At 36.6% G+C, this 15,410-nt stretch overlaps 2 protein-coding genes across 2 annotated transcripts; both read left to right on the plus strand.

Moving 5' to 3' along the window:
- The first annotated feature begins 1,022 nt into the window (after positions 1–1,022).
- LOC115918160 (protein PFC0760c-like) lies at positions 1,023–5,784 on the plus strand. The gene is made up of 3 exons (XM_030989835.1): positions 1,023–1,539; positions 4,812–4,855; positions 5,776–5,784. Exons 1-3 carry the CDS (start codon positions 1,023–1,025, stop codon positions 5,782–5,784), a joined length of 570 nt encoding a protein of 189 aa, XP_030845695.1.
- LOC105436441 (major facilitator superfamily domain-containing protein 6-like) lies at positions 5,780–8,722 on the plus strand. Its single transcript, XM_030990568.1, has 2 exons — positions 5,780–7,293; positions 7,831–8,722. Exons 1-2 carry the CDS (start codon positions 5,835–5,837, stop codon positions 7,995–7,997), a joined length of 1,626 nt encoding a protein of 541 aa, XP_030846428.1. The 5' UTR covers positions 5,780–5,834; the 3' UTR covers positions 7,998–8,722.
- Positions 8,723–15,410: the final 6,688 nt, after the last annotated feature.

Raw genomic sequence — 15,410 nt, forward strand, 5'->3', positions numbered from 1 at the left:
GAAGTTGAAGTGCGGACAAAGAAGTGAGGGTGTTTTCTATTAATTTTTTTTGTGTGCAGGGTTTCCGTGCTTTTTTGTACCGAAAAAAGGGCCACCTGACACTATTTGTGACTCTGAAATGATTTTTCTATACCCCGAATTAGAACTTCTCTTTTCTCATCCAAAATACGAACAGTTGATTCTTTTCAAATTCCAACGTGGAGCGTAGAGTCACGTTGATGCATGACTGAATCATCATAAACGGCTTAGAAATTATACAGCAAAGAATTTCCAAATACATAATTATTGAGGCATGTGCGTCGATCCTGACAATGCCATTACTCTCTATTCACACTAGTTGTTAGAAATACTCCTACAACACAATTTTAATAATAACAGATCTTATCATAATGTCGTGTTTGTACATACGGTAGTCACTGTGGGTTTGCATATTTGCGAATAATTATGGTATAAAAGCATTGAAGAAAAACCCCGACATTTTGGAAACACAAATAGACTATTTTGTGTCAACTCTTTGTTCAAACATTATCACTGATCGTGTGCTGACAAATTTTCCAGGAGGTAGCAAGGTGCCATGTTTATTGTGTCAGACTTGCGTGGATTTCCAACTTTGCTCTAGCTCTCTCAAAAGCTACCTGGATCAAATAGATGTCAAAGGAAAGAGCGCATTATACGTACTGCTTGTTATGTATAAAGGCCTATGCACTGTTGCATCGAAAGAGAAACTTGATTAAGGATTGACATAGAGTTGTGAGGAACAGCCAATCGGGAATCAAGGAGCGATTTTCTCACCGGAGGTGATAAGGAAAGAATTCTAATTAGTTATTAATCATTCTGACAAGTTAAAAGAAAGGGGGAAAGAAGAAGAAGAAAAGGAGGAGGAGGAGAAAGAAGAAAGCGAAGAAAAATAACAACATCAAGAACAACGACAACAACAACAATAACTGAGAAAGGTCCTCTCTTTTTAAGTACCGTTTGCACCATCACCGGTTCCCATGTCCTTGGAAGCGATTAATTACGAAATGGACGTCGAAAGCTTGAATGTGCCCGCTGATGAGCAAAATGATACGGTGAACGAAGGGCCACGTATCGACAAAGAGGAAATCGAGCACGACGTAGATGATCATTATCATACTGATGGTCAAGATGCCAGTCGTGTCAGAAAGCATGATGGCGTCGATGACGATGTCAGCGCTACCAGCACTGATACAGCCGACGACGAGGTTGAAGAGGATGATGATGACATGGCAGAAGCATCATCACAAGGCTACGATACGGATGATGACCTCGATCGTCACTTCTTCATCGACCACCATAAGGTCAAAGATGAAATGGACAACGCGCGTGGTCGTCGCGAAGACAATCGAATAGACCACCTTGAAAGAGCGGTGGTGCTCGAGCTCGAACCTTTGCGTCAATCAGCAAATGAAAGACGATGTCAAGACAGAGAGAATTACAAGACAATAAATGATGCTCATGGTGACGGTAAGCCTGATGATGACGAAGATGACCGAGATGGCGATGGTGATCCCACTAAAGGTAAGATTCCAGTGGCCCGACATTTCCCGCCGGCAACAATTGCTCCGGGCTTTAGTTCTTCAAAGATAGGGTTGGGTTTGAATTTAGAAATTTGGTTAGTGTAGATTAGCGTTTTTCAAACGAGGTGCCGCAAGACATCTTTAGGGGTGCCGTGAAAGAAATTCAGTTGTTTTACATTTTTTAATAATGTCAATTTAAACAAATATATATATATATCAGAATCCTTTATGTTTTTTCATTAGGAATTTTTCTTTTTAAAGATTTGTTTTCCTCGCTAGGTTCGCTCGCTCGCAACAATAAAGAAGAAAATGATTTAAGTGCAGCGAAGTGCCTGGATGCCTCCATTTGGGCAACGAGGTGCCTGAATATCCTTATATTCGTGTATCGAGGTGATCGAATATGATTTATGAGTTTAATGTATTCGCGCGTTCAGCAACAAAGTGTCCGCATACATAAGTTTGTAGTAGTTTGTTTTGATACAAATAACAATTCCCCATATCATAATTGGCTCTTTGTCTTTGCTCGCTCGCTTCGTTCGGGTCGCTCGCAAAAAACAAATGTACCCGTACGTATGTACATGTACAATCTGAAAAACAGATATACAGAGCAGATGCAAAATAATTATCCGTCGAATCAAGGGTACAATAAAAGACCAAGGGCGGTAACGTCAATATATTTTTGTAGTAAAAGTAGAAAGTGTGCAAACGCAAGAGGAAAGGATATTTAAACATTTTGTTGATATGAATATGCAAGACAGATAAATTAAAAAAGATGACATTAAAACATAGAACGATATAACAACATTTTTGTTAAAGATATAAGGACCAGACGAACCCTGAAGTGTGGAAATAACATAGGTCAAAAGTTGTCAAAATATTACAAAATATTACAAATGTTGAGTAACTCATTAATGCGACATTATACACTTTTTCAAGAATTTTTGAAACTGAAATTAACAGTGATATTGGACGATAGTTACCCAACGCATCATCTTTCCTTTTTTTAAATAATAGTATTGCCTTTATAATGTTCATTTATCAGACAATAGCATGTTTAATATTTTTTTTAAAGAAAACACCCGAAACTTTTTGACCAGTAAGTTGCTAACAATATTTACAAGTTTCCTTTCATGACCCAGTGGATCGGGAGTTTCGATTTTGTTTAAATGAATGAAAAGATTTATTCGTAGTAGGGATATAATTAGTCAAATTTGGGCCAAAATTGACAAAAAGAGTGAATTTAATGCTTTAGCGATACCCGAGGGTTCTTTTATTTCTTTTCCCTCATAAGTATAATTTTGTGAATATCTTCTTTTTCCTCTCCCTTTTCCTCCTTTTTGAGAACATTATTGATAACTTTACTTGTGGACTTGATGTCCTTTTTGTGAATTAAAACGAGGACAACAACAACATAATTCCCGTGTTACCTTTCTTAGCACAAATGTTAGAACATTGCGATAATTAGTATGTTTTGTTTTATCTTTGTATGTACTACTGGAATTATACATCGATTTAGGAAAAAGGACGATTTAAGTTATGGCCGTGTGAAGGAAGAAGACCGCGGAATTGTTTTATTGTTAGATCTAGATGATGTTTGCAGTGAAAATAAAATTCGAATAAAGGTAGCATCATATCAACAAAGTTATTTGACCTTGTCAAATATCGTTCTTCGGGAGGCGAATGAACGCTGACTCCGCGTAAAGAGATACAATTCAGCGCCCCTCCGGCCCCAAACAGTAAATAGCCAGTATAATACAATATGATATAGTCCAGTAGCCATAAAACAGCGATTTACTATAAACATTTCATTGTGCAGAAATTGTGCAATCAGGTACGTTGGGATCTTTAAATTCATTACCTGGAGATAAGCAGTTGATTATTATTACTATCATACAACAGTATATTGTTAACGATTAATATAAAAGTGACAATGCAGTTAAAATAACGTCCGCCTGGAGCCTAAAAGGCTTAATCTGTGTAAAAAGATACGTGTAGTCAGCGCCACGGGCAGATCCAGGTGCTCACTACTGCCCCCCCCCCCCCCCCCCGTTGAGCAAAATATAAAAAAATAGTGCTCACTACCCCCCGGGGGTAATTGTCCTAGGGGGTGGTTGTCTAGGGGTTAGTTGTCCGGGGGTAGTTGTCCTAGGGGGTAGTTGTTCTATGGGGTAGTTGTCTGGGGTAGTTGTCCCGGGGGTAGGTGTTCTAGATATCTAGATTGACCTTTCCATGCTTCATGTAGTACACAGATACTAGATCGTATAGGCTTACATCGGTCGGTTTAGGAAGAGTTCTTGACGTACATGATATAAGAACAAAGTTTGAAAATGTCACCACCGTGTTTTTATACTTTTCTTCTTCAGTATTTTTTGCATTTACTTTCTTCTCGACACGATGGCCCTGGTTCATGTGGTTGGGGTACAAATCTACCCCTATTCTCCTGGCCAATTAAAGTGACTCGGTAACATTTTGAAGGTTGATGAAAAAACTGCTCAATTTCTGTATGAAATGTTACTTATTATATTCCTTCTACTGTGCTAACCCTGTAACAGGCAACGAATTCTGAGAAAATTCTCAAACGACAAAGATATTTATGGTTTTCTTTGAAGGCGTACGCAACACCCTCTAACAGTGATTTAACAGTAAATTCTCCAAACCATTTTTGAATTTTCCCAATCGTTTTTCCTTGAAAATACACTGTAAGACATAAGACAGGCTTTTAAAAATCTTTCAACACTTAAATGGTATATAGAGCCACTTCATTGCTTTGTGAAGATTTAAATTCACCTAAAATGTAATTAAATTGTAATAATATAGTCGGGAGAGTTAAGGAATCGATCAGATCATTTCCCCCAATTTGTATCATGAATAATGGTCTGTTTTCTCTCAAACTTTCAGATTTTCTTTAATTGTACATCTAGCATTGAAGTCACTACCTTGGCACCATTTTCTCTCATCTGAACAATTTTACCAAATCCCTTTAAGGACAAGTTAGTCTTTTTTGTTTCGCCCTGCTCCTCTTCTGTACCGAAAATACTTTCACAATTGCTTCTTGAATATTGCTCCAGGCGTTTGATAGATTTGTTGAGAGAGGTGATGTTGTTGCATTTTTTCAAGTGACTAGATTTGACTATCTTTGGCATCATCTCTCCGTAGCCACAACTACAACATTTATAAAAGGCCTACTTTTAACATTTTAAATTGGAAACTCTATCATCACTTATTCTCTTTTCTGTCTATTTGTCTGCTTTTATCGCATTCTTCTTCTCACAGATCCCTCGGACCAGAAGAAGAATGGAACCCGCATCTTCCTAGCGGTAAAATCAGCATATTTTCTATTGTTTTCAGGTAAATTGTTCTGTTTGTTACCTCTTTAATCAAGTCTGAAATCGCCTTGTAGGAGAAACCTTTCAAATTCTGGATTAAAATTACTGATGCTAATTTCTCTCAAGTACTTAAATCGAATAGACAACACAAGTTACCAAATGTACCTTTGCACGTTAAAAAGTGTGGAGGTGTTGTGGTCTAGTGGATAAATCGTCGGATTGTGGTTCACAGGGTCCGCGGTTTGAGTCCCGCCGCGGCACCAATGTCCTTTGGCAAGACCCTAATCTACACTTGCCACTCTCCACCAAGGTGTTTAATGGGTAGTACAGTAGAAATTAAGAAACTCCTTGTGCTGTGAGCGCCGAAATCAGCAGCCTAGCAGAGCCGGGTAATATTCGGAGTGTCTTAAGTACCTTGCATGGTGTATATGTGCGTTATACGAATATCCAATATTATTATCATTATTATTATTAATAAATGGGTGTGTTCCGGCTATTGCCGTTTTTATGTACTTCATTGAAACAAAAGTTGTTCTGCTCTATTTTTTATTCGACAGGAGACACGGACTAATGCAGAATTGCCTGCCATTCCAAAATGTTTGCAATAGAAGCATTCTCAAAAACTAAATGATATACTGCTGCCATGATCTTTAATTCAGAATTGAATAAGCAATGAATGGATGAAAGTGTGACTAATCTTAATCTAACTACCTATAGATTCGAACAATGAAATAGAAGAACAGTTAAGCAAAGCCATTGAATTTTTAGATCATACAATGCTCGAAATAATGAAAGTACGACTATACGATATCTTTCTGTTGGTTGCTAAAAAACTGAAATCATTGTAGGCCTGCTTCGCTAAAATTAGACTTTTTACGAAATTCTTATATGTATATCCGATTCCTCTGTAGGTCACGTGAGCTTGTTCCCCTTCATCCCCGTGTATTTGTCTTATCTTGGTCTGGATGTTATGGAGATCGGTAAGATAAGGGCTCTGGAACCATTCATCGGCATGGTGGCAACACCGCTGTGCGGAACGGTGGCGGACAGGTTCAGCAGGCACAAGCTGATGCTTCTGGCGTGCCTCTGTGGAACAGCTCTGGTGTACGGGAGCAGCGTCTTCCTACCTTTCCTCTCACCTGCAGGTGGCAGCCACATGAACTCGATACATACCGAACCCAACGTGACCAATTCTACATCTGATATTCGACAGATGGTGTTTGGCGGCTTCTTCCGCCGCCACCCGCATATGGTTGCAGCCATGGATTCCTTTAATATCAGCTACCTATCGTATTCTGACTTGCAGGAGTCCATCGAGGAAAGCTCTTGCAACTTTACGAATACTAAGAGGCGACACGGATCTACTGTGACAGTATATCTGGAGGACATGCATGGTTGTTCATTCACCAAGCTTCCATTAGAGCCATCATCTGTCTTTAAGGAGAAAAGTGGTGGTGTTGCTCCAGAAGTAAGGTGTCTATTTTGCGAAGGTATGATGAGGGTATGTACCTTCCAATATCAAATGACGGAGTGCCAAAACAGATCAATTAACTGTAACGATTCATTCGGTATTTCGACACCCGTATCAATAAATGACACAACACAATTTATAAATGGAGGCATGTCTATAAAGGAGAAAGATCTTCTCGGTGTTTTTGTAATTATGCTAGTGATACTCATCGTCGGTGAAATGTTTGCCTATTCATCTGTTCCTCTGTTGGATGCATCCACGATGACACTCATCGACGAGTACAAAGAAAGAGGACAGACTTTTGAATACGGTCGACAGCGAATGTGGGGAGGTATAGCGCACGGTGTTCTTGCACCTCTGTCAGGTATAGCCGTCGACGCGTATGCTGCGTCTCATCCAAACGCATTCAACAAGTACCTTCCCGCATTTGTTCTCTTTGTGTCCTTCCTGGTACTTTGTGCAGCAACGGCTTCGGTTATTCCCATCCGTGCTAAGCCACGTACCACGGAATCCTTCGCCAAGAACGCTAAAAGTTTCCTGCTGACACCGAAGGTGATCCTTTTCTTCGTCATCATGTTCATCACTGGAATCCTACTAGGATTCATCAACACTTACCTCTTTTTGTTCCTAGCCGAAATAAATGGAGGAGCGACCATTATGGGTTTGACCTTGACAGGTGCATGTGCTGCAGAAGTGCCTTTCATGATGTTCTCGTCTAAACTCATAGATAAGATTGGACACCGAGGTGTCATCGGGATAGCACTCTTCGCCTTCGTCCTGAGGTTCGTCGGCTACTCGCTCCTGCAGAACCCATGGGCAGTCATACCAATTGAACTCCTGCATGGGGTCACCTATGGCTCAATGTGGCCGGCTTGCACCTCCTATATTCATCTTATCTCCCCTCCAGACATGGCGGCAACCATGCAGTCTCTCACGTACAGCATCAGGGGTGGTTTAGGTCAATACAGTTTGGTGTAATTTTTTAGTATATCACGCAGACAAGCCACGTTATGAAAACATCAGTTAACAAACCAATACTGTCTTTTTACAGAAGAATATTATGATAAAGAAACAGTTAAGATACAGTATCCCTCTTCCCCGCTCTCTACGATTACTGTTCAGTGCAAAAATTGCAACAAACAATCCTTTGTTTCCTGTCGGAGATAATCCTATATTCTAACTCTGCAGAATTAGTAACCTACATAACTCCAATAACTAAATGAATATGTTCTTTTTGTTTTCTTGTCTCATTTTGTTACAATTATCATGTGTGGTTCGAGCTTAAAATGCTGGGACAATTATGTAGATGTCTTTGTAGTTTTGTTAATTATGTTGATCTCACTTCAACTGCATACATCCATAGCCGCGATCATAATATCCTCGTTATTTTCCTGTGGTAAATATTCACACCCTACAATATCCCGTGTCTCTATCATAATGATATAATGCCCGAAAACATCCCTGGTTCACGAAACTGTATCTGTTTCTTCAACAGGAAAGGGGATTGGAACCATTATCGGTGGGGTCATCTACCACAACTACGGAGCCAGGAATTTGTTTAGGGGTTCCGCCATTTTGTCTCTCGTTACACTCGTCGTGTACTTCATCATCAGCCTCATCTTCGACAAACGAGAAAAATCTACTGGATATGACAAGTTGTGAACGCTTATCCTACTTTCATACAACACTATTATACCTGTATCTTTCGTTCATTTACAAAAACATATTTTCATTAGATATTGCTCATGACTGCAATCTATAAAATAAATTATATAAACGTATACATATGTACATTCACATAATGCGAAAGGAAATGAGAGAATAATGGTTGCGAAGTTTGAATTTTAGTTCCTCATTGCTGTCATTGTTCAAAACCCACCTGCCCCCCAACAAAGAAATTAATTAGTAACGGTTGAAATTTGCCGAAAAAGAATCTCGATGAAAACACTATTTGAACCTTTGCCAACAAATTCCAAAAAGGAAGACAGTAATGGGAAATTTATAATCAGGCTACGCAATCATTTTCGTTCGCATTGCATTTAGTTCCAGGAGAGTTTCCAAAGCTGTCGTAAACGTTATTTCCTTACATTCGTTTACAAATAAAGCATTCGCTAGAAATTAAGCCCATTATCCAGCTGAGGCATGCTGCTTGTCATTGTCAAAAAAGCCAGGCCTCTCAAAGCAGTCATTTTTATATGTTGATATAGCTGCAGTTGGTTATATGGTTTGCATTGTCTTATAAAAAACATGTAATAGTATGCAAATAACAAATTTAATTAAATTGAATTTGTTGCTTTTCTTGGGTGAATGTTCGCAGTAAAGAAATAGATTTGTCAACTGCTTTATTTTAGTATTTTCAAATGAATGTCTTATAATTCCCCCTATTATATTTATTACCGAATGTTGATTTTACCTTCTAAACTATGAATTTCCTTAAATGAAAAATAAAGACTTGGTGCATGATACATGAACAAGTTCTCCAAATGTACGTCAAATTATCAAGAAAATGGCTGCGCCCATGTCATGCTAAACGACAATACCCCATTCCAATAATATCTTCATTTATACATCTCTTGCATATTTTCGTATGGAATAGTGTAGACCATTAGGCATGAAAAAGTCATCTTTCAGCATACCTACACTCATTCTTTTGGGTGAGGTTTCCTTTGAGTTTGAGGAAGCATCATTAGTTGCTTCACTCTCATGTTTCTTTCTCTCTTTGAAGCAAGCCCTCCTCTCTGAGTAATAATGACCTTACTCCCCCTCTCCTGTTGAAGTGATCTCTTTCTCACTCTTCGCTGTACTTTTCTACCTAAATATTAACACTGGTATGACATAAATATGATCACCAGATTTGCACTGTATCATTGCCCATCTTTTAGAAAGCTTTGATTCAGTAGCTTAGCATTGAAGCATTCTACTATTATATTCAGCGTGTAATTATTTACATGCATGTACTTGACGATTTACACCCAACATCAATAATTGCTTTGTATCATCTTGCTCCTTTTACATGTACTGTGCACTTCATTTTAACTGTAGATATACTACGCATTGTATTTTTGTAACAGCATAAATATCTATGAATTGTTTTGTACCATGTTGCTCTTTTTACAAATATTTTGTTTGCAATTTATTTTTAACTGTAAATATACTACACATTGTTTTTTTTTCTGCAACTGTATAGCATTACGTAGTAATAATAATAATAAATTATATTTCTATAGCGCACTATACAAGGTACGTAGTATATGTACGATACGATTACACCTCATAATTATATGTATTCATACCACATTCCTGCCTTTTTAAAGTAATTTACCATCTCCCATGCTTCTTATTAAACGTTTAGTGCCATTCAACTCTAAATAACAATTTTATGCGGCATTTCAATTGTATATCATATCATATATTTTATTTTTTAAGAAACAATAGTACTATTCAATTCTAAATCACAATTTTATGCGGCATTTCAATTGTATATCCTATCAAATATTTTATTTTTTCAGAAACAATGTTCATGTTTGATAGTGTGTTGGTAAGATTTGACTTTTCCAATTGGAATTAAAACTTCAGATTTATTTATTCATAACTTGTTTTATTCAAATAATGTAATCTTTACATACTATTATATTAACCTTTCTTCTACTAAGGTCTCTGATATGTAAACTATATCATTTCCTGATTCAATCAATGATGTTCAATTTAAGTTATTTTGGTAAAGGTGTAATTTAACTTTGGTGATTTTAACGATTCATTGACAACTTCCTGGGTGATTAATTGCATTCAATTTCATAAGTAAGTATACGTACGGTGTTATTTCTATCATATATATCGAAATATATATTATGGAATGGAGCTCATAATAATGTCTACGGGCAACAAGGATGAATTTCACTTTTGTAAACCCTAACCCACATGTAATTCCTTATTTTACTCTTTATCTTGTACTTATAACTTTTTATGTATAACTTTCCTTTTCTCGGTCAATTAAAATAATATTGGAAAATTTATAATGACCTTCATTACACTTTTTTTCTCCAATTTGGGGGTAATAGCTGTTTTCACAGCAATCAAAGTTAACAGTTCAAGTTGTATTGTTTCGAAAATCAACGTAGGTATATATATTGCCACTTTCATAAAGAAGATGAAATAATGTAAGTATACCTTCGACCTTCGTCATACCATGATTTAATAAATAAAACTGTGTAGTTTACTCGAATCATTGTATTGTTACATATAGTTTGTAAATATCCATGTTGCTCCCGTATACTATCCTGTGTCTCTATCATAATTATATAGTTCGCTCAAACGTCATTGGTTCACGAAACTGTATCTGTTTCATCAACAGGCAAGGCCTAGGGGACGGGAATTCTTCTCGACGGGGTCGTCTACCACAAGCACGGACCCAGGAATTAGTTTAGGGGTTCCGCCATTTTGTCTCTCGTTACACTCGTCATGTACTTCATCATCAGCCTCATCCGGCGACAACCGAGAAAAATCTACTGGATATGACAAGTTCTGAACGCTTGTCCTACTTTCATGCAGTACTATTATACTTGAACCCTGTTTCAATTTATTATTTCAAAAAACATATATTTATTAAAATAGTTCATGACTACAATCTCTAATATATACATAACTATATAACATAATTCATTCTGCGTATCCATGATATTATATAAGATACAGTATATAAACGTATTCATAATCCTCCCTCTCTCTCACATGGTGCAACCGCAAGCCTATATATACAAATTGTATCACAAAACAAAACAAACCAAAATAATGACGAAAAAACAGGACGATATGAAAAAACAAAATCTAATTTTATAGCAAAACAGTCAGAATGATATAAAATTCTGTTTTTAACATAATATACAATGATCTAATGAACGATAATATGTTAACTTGAATTAAAAATAATTAATTGATATCGGGCTGTTTTTTACATTTTCCAGAAAAAACTAGTACTTGGAGTATAAAATATGAAATTAAATAGAATTCCTTCACTTCCATAACATCCACAAAAAGACCTATTTCAAAGTAGCTCTATCATCTAATAACATCGGATGTACAGAGCAACAAGACCAAGCTTTGTAATTATTAGGATCTCTGTCCAGTAGTGCCGTGTTTGTGTCATCGAACTGGATCGACCAAATCAATTGATTCATAATACATATATATATATATATACACTATATATATATATATATATATATATAATATCTTTCCCGTAACATGAGAGTAATTTTAATAGTTTCATACTTTTAATTAAATGTTATGTTAATTGTTATTGTATAATTGTTTTAAATTGGGGCACGCTACAAGAGTCCTATCTCGCACCCCGGGGCAACGTATCTGACACGGCCGTTTGTAGCAACTACTCCAAAGATCAAGATTTAATCTTGATCTAAGGAGACATGAACAAACGATCGGATGTACAGTTTAATATTTATGATAAACCTCCCAATAAGTGGGTAATCCAAGGATTAGTGTTAGATGCTTTCTTCGAAATTGTATCAAAATCAAAATGTACATAAGTCCGATTTTGATATATTTAGTGCTTTAAGATACGTGTTTATGCAAAGTATGCGATGAAGTACTTTAAAAGGAAATAACGAATACGTTTAAATAAACAAGACTTGTCTTAAAAGACTAAGTAGATATCTATATAATATGGACTGGCCTTGAGGGAGGTACCATATAATATTTCCCAAACTAGACTCATATATAAGCCCAGTCAAGGTTTTGACTGAGCGTTTAGCGAAGATTTTATTTATCCACTGCATTTGGAAGTTTTTGTTTTATTTGACTGACACATTCATTTTCATATACCGACAGACCTTCGTAAACTTCATTACATTTTAATCAAAATTTCTTGAGATGTTATATTTACGTCTTTACGTCTAATTGTTGTTCTTCTCCAGTTTCGGGGAATAGCTGGTTTCACAGAAGAAAAACAAATGACAAAATTCCAGTCGAACTTGTGTTTCTTGGCGAAATTTTTATTGCCATTTTCGTAAAGGAGATATAATGTTACCATACTTTTGTCATATCATGATTTGATGAATAAAACTTTGTTGTTAACACGAACTATTATATTATTTCTATAGTTTATTGTTTGAAGTGAGAGAGATCGTTTTCAGCAGGACAAGTTAAGAACTTAAAGATTGAGAAACTTCCCGAATGAAAATATTTTTTTTTATAGATAGTATACTAGCGTCATCTCCATTATTATTACTATAACAAAAAAGATTTTCCTCGGATGGAGCCAAGCTGTGTTCTTTAAAATATTTCTACTGCCCCACATTACTTTCACCTTGCAAACGTTTATAACCCATGTCATATTTAAGCCAGTAAAGATTGAGGGCATTGATGTAAACAACTTAAACCTCCAACCCCATAGTCCCAAATTAAAGTTTCATGGCTTATTTTGTCTAGGTTTCTTCTCCGAATGAATTTAACATGTAAAGATTAAACCCTCAGAAAAGATTGTTTCCAGTCAAGTTTTGAAAGTATAGAGAGAAAGTACATTAATTGTGATAATCTTAAAGATTCTCATTGACTTCGTAATGGAAATGTTTTCCTCTTTTGTCGTTGTAGTTCTCGGTGGAAAGTTAAATTATAAATTTTAAGCACACCCATGTGGAATGTCAAACCAGATAAACTAATATCTGGAGGATGAGCTTTGTAGAAACCCAGACCGTAACAACTTGTATTTATTGTATAAAGCTCTGAAACAAATTATTGCTATATTGAATTGATTTCAAGTTCTGCATTGTTTCCTTTTATTACTTTTATCATAGAGGCTTGAGACTTAATATTTCACTGCTTATGATGACAAAGGAGTAGACTTAATGGGCAGCCTCTTGCCTAACACCGCATGCAACCCTAAATGTTCTGAGGCATACCTATTTACATAAAACTGTAATACAATTGACCAAGTCATTGCCAAAATTGAAAAACTTCAGTCATAATAAAAGACCACTCTATTTGCTCAAATGCCTTTTCGAAATCTGCAAATAACATCAAACCCGTTTTTATCTTTAAATATATTCCATTTCATCCGAAGCTAAACAAACATATTCCCAAATAATCTGCCCAGTTAAAATCCTGTCTTATATTATTTGTTCGTGTTCTATATATCATGCCTAATCTTGTAACAATTGTACATTAAATTTCCAGAATCCTCTTTATGTTCATTATAAGGCCCAAATTCTATCTCAATATTTGTATGATCAGTTTTAAAAACATCAGAATATTTGAACGATTACAGAAATCTAAACGAAAAAAAAAAAAAAACATTTTTGAATTAGATTTTCTAATTGTCCACACATCGGGCACACATCAGCTAATAGTGGGGGCTGGCTGTTAGGGCTAAACAGGGGTTTTTCGGTGCAGATTTGGTCCAGAGGTAGATTATACCATACTTTTACGATTTCTGCCGGACGCCAAGAAGGGAACCCTCTGTGTATGCCATATTGGGCAAATCCAAAATGGCCGCCATCTGATTTAAAGGTCAAGAGTAGATCCAAAAGAAAAAGCGCTTGTATGATAATAGTTTATATATTTCTGGGGTTTTGGGGGTCAGAGAATCTGATTTTGATGTTCTTTCATCGATTTGAGGTCTCCTAGGGGCTGCCATACTGGTCATATTGGTCTAATCCAAAATGGCCGCCATCTGATAGTTACAGGTCAAGTGTAGTTACGAAAGGAAATGGGCTAGTATGATAAAAGGTTATATATTTATGGGGTTTTCTGGGTCAGAGAATCTGATTATGATATTCTTTCATCGATTTGAGATCTCCTCGGGTCATACTAGTAATATTGGTCAAATCCAAAATGGCCGCCATCTGATCTGATAGTTACAGGTCAATAGTAGTTCCAAAAGGAAAAGAGCTAAAATGATAACAGTTTATGTATTTATGGAGTTTTCGGGGTCAGAGAATCTGGATATCATGTTCTTTTACCAATTTGAGGTTTAGGTTGAGGTTCAGGGCTAAATAGGGATTCTTTGGTGCAGATTCTTCTAAAAGCACCAAATTTGGTCCAGAGGTAGATTATACCATACTTTTACGATTTCTGCCGGACGCCAAGAAGGGCACCCTCTGTGTATGCCATATTGGGCAAATCCAAAATGGCCGCCATCTGATTTAAAGGTCAAGAGTAGATCTAAAAGAAAAAGCGCTTGTATGATAATAGTTTATATATTTATGGGGTTTTGGGGGTCAGAGAATCTGATTACCAAAATATCCCTAACAGCTCCCACTATAAATCAAATTCTTCTATGGCTGTTTTTATATTTCTTAAGTAATTTTAAATGTGTAGACATGCGACGTCCTTTTTTAGGCTTTATTGAAGAATAAAACCAAATCACCAGCCCGTATAACCGATTCACAGGACGTCAATATTTGAGCCATAAATAATTACAAGAGTGATTTATGGCCAAATAAAATGCTTTTTCTACAATGCTATTAAACATCTGTGATAAGGTACACAGAAGGCTCCAACAGGGAAATGAAGTTCACCTATTTTCTAACGTGGATCCCGAAGTAAAATTTATAATGCTATAAACGATCCACCAACTGATTTTTGAATAACGGTGCCCAAAGTGCCGGTATTTTATGTTTTTGCAGGGGCCCACCACTGCGTTTTTTATTTGCAATTTCAGACAAAACATATATTTTGATTTTGATGTTTAGGTTTGCAGGAGTAGAAAACCCACTGAAGTTGGTTCATCAGCTGAAAGGGATCAAAGGGCTAGCCACTCTATAAACTATAGACAGTAAAATTAAGAATTTGGGCACCTGAGATATGTATTATGCTATAAAGCCTCTTACCCACAATGTATCATTGTATTTTGATACCGGAATGGAGATTTACTTTGAGTATATATCCCAGACAATAGTTAATGTTTTAGCTAAAACCAGTGGCGTAGACAGGTTCGTACACCTGGGGGGATGACTCAGGGGCGGATCTAGCTTTTTGCTAAGGGGGTGGAGTTGACCAATAATGACGATGCAGAGCATCGTCCACGAGCCGCAAAGCGGCGAGCCGATTTTTTGGGGGGTG

The sequence above is a fragment of the Strongylocentrotus purpuratus genome, unplaced genomic scaffold (genome assembly GCF_000002235.5).
Source record: "Strongylocentrotus purpuratus isolate Spur 01 unplaced genomic scaffold, Spur_5.0 spur5_scaffold_19, whole genome shotgun sequence".
Lineage (NCBI taxonomy): Eukaryota > Metazoa > Echinodermata > Echinoidea > Camarodonta > Strongylocentrotidae > Strongylocentrotus > Strongylocentrotus purpuratus.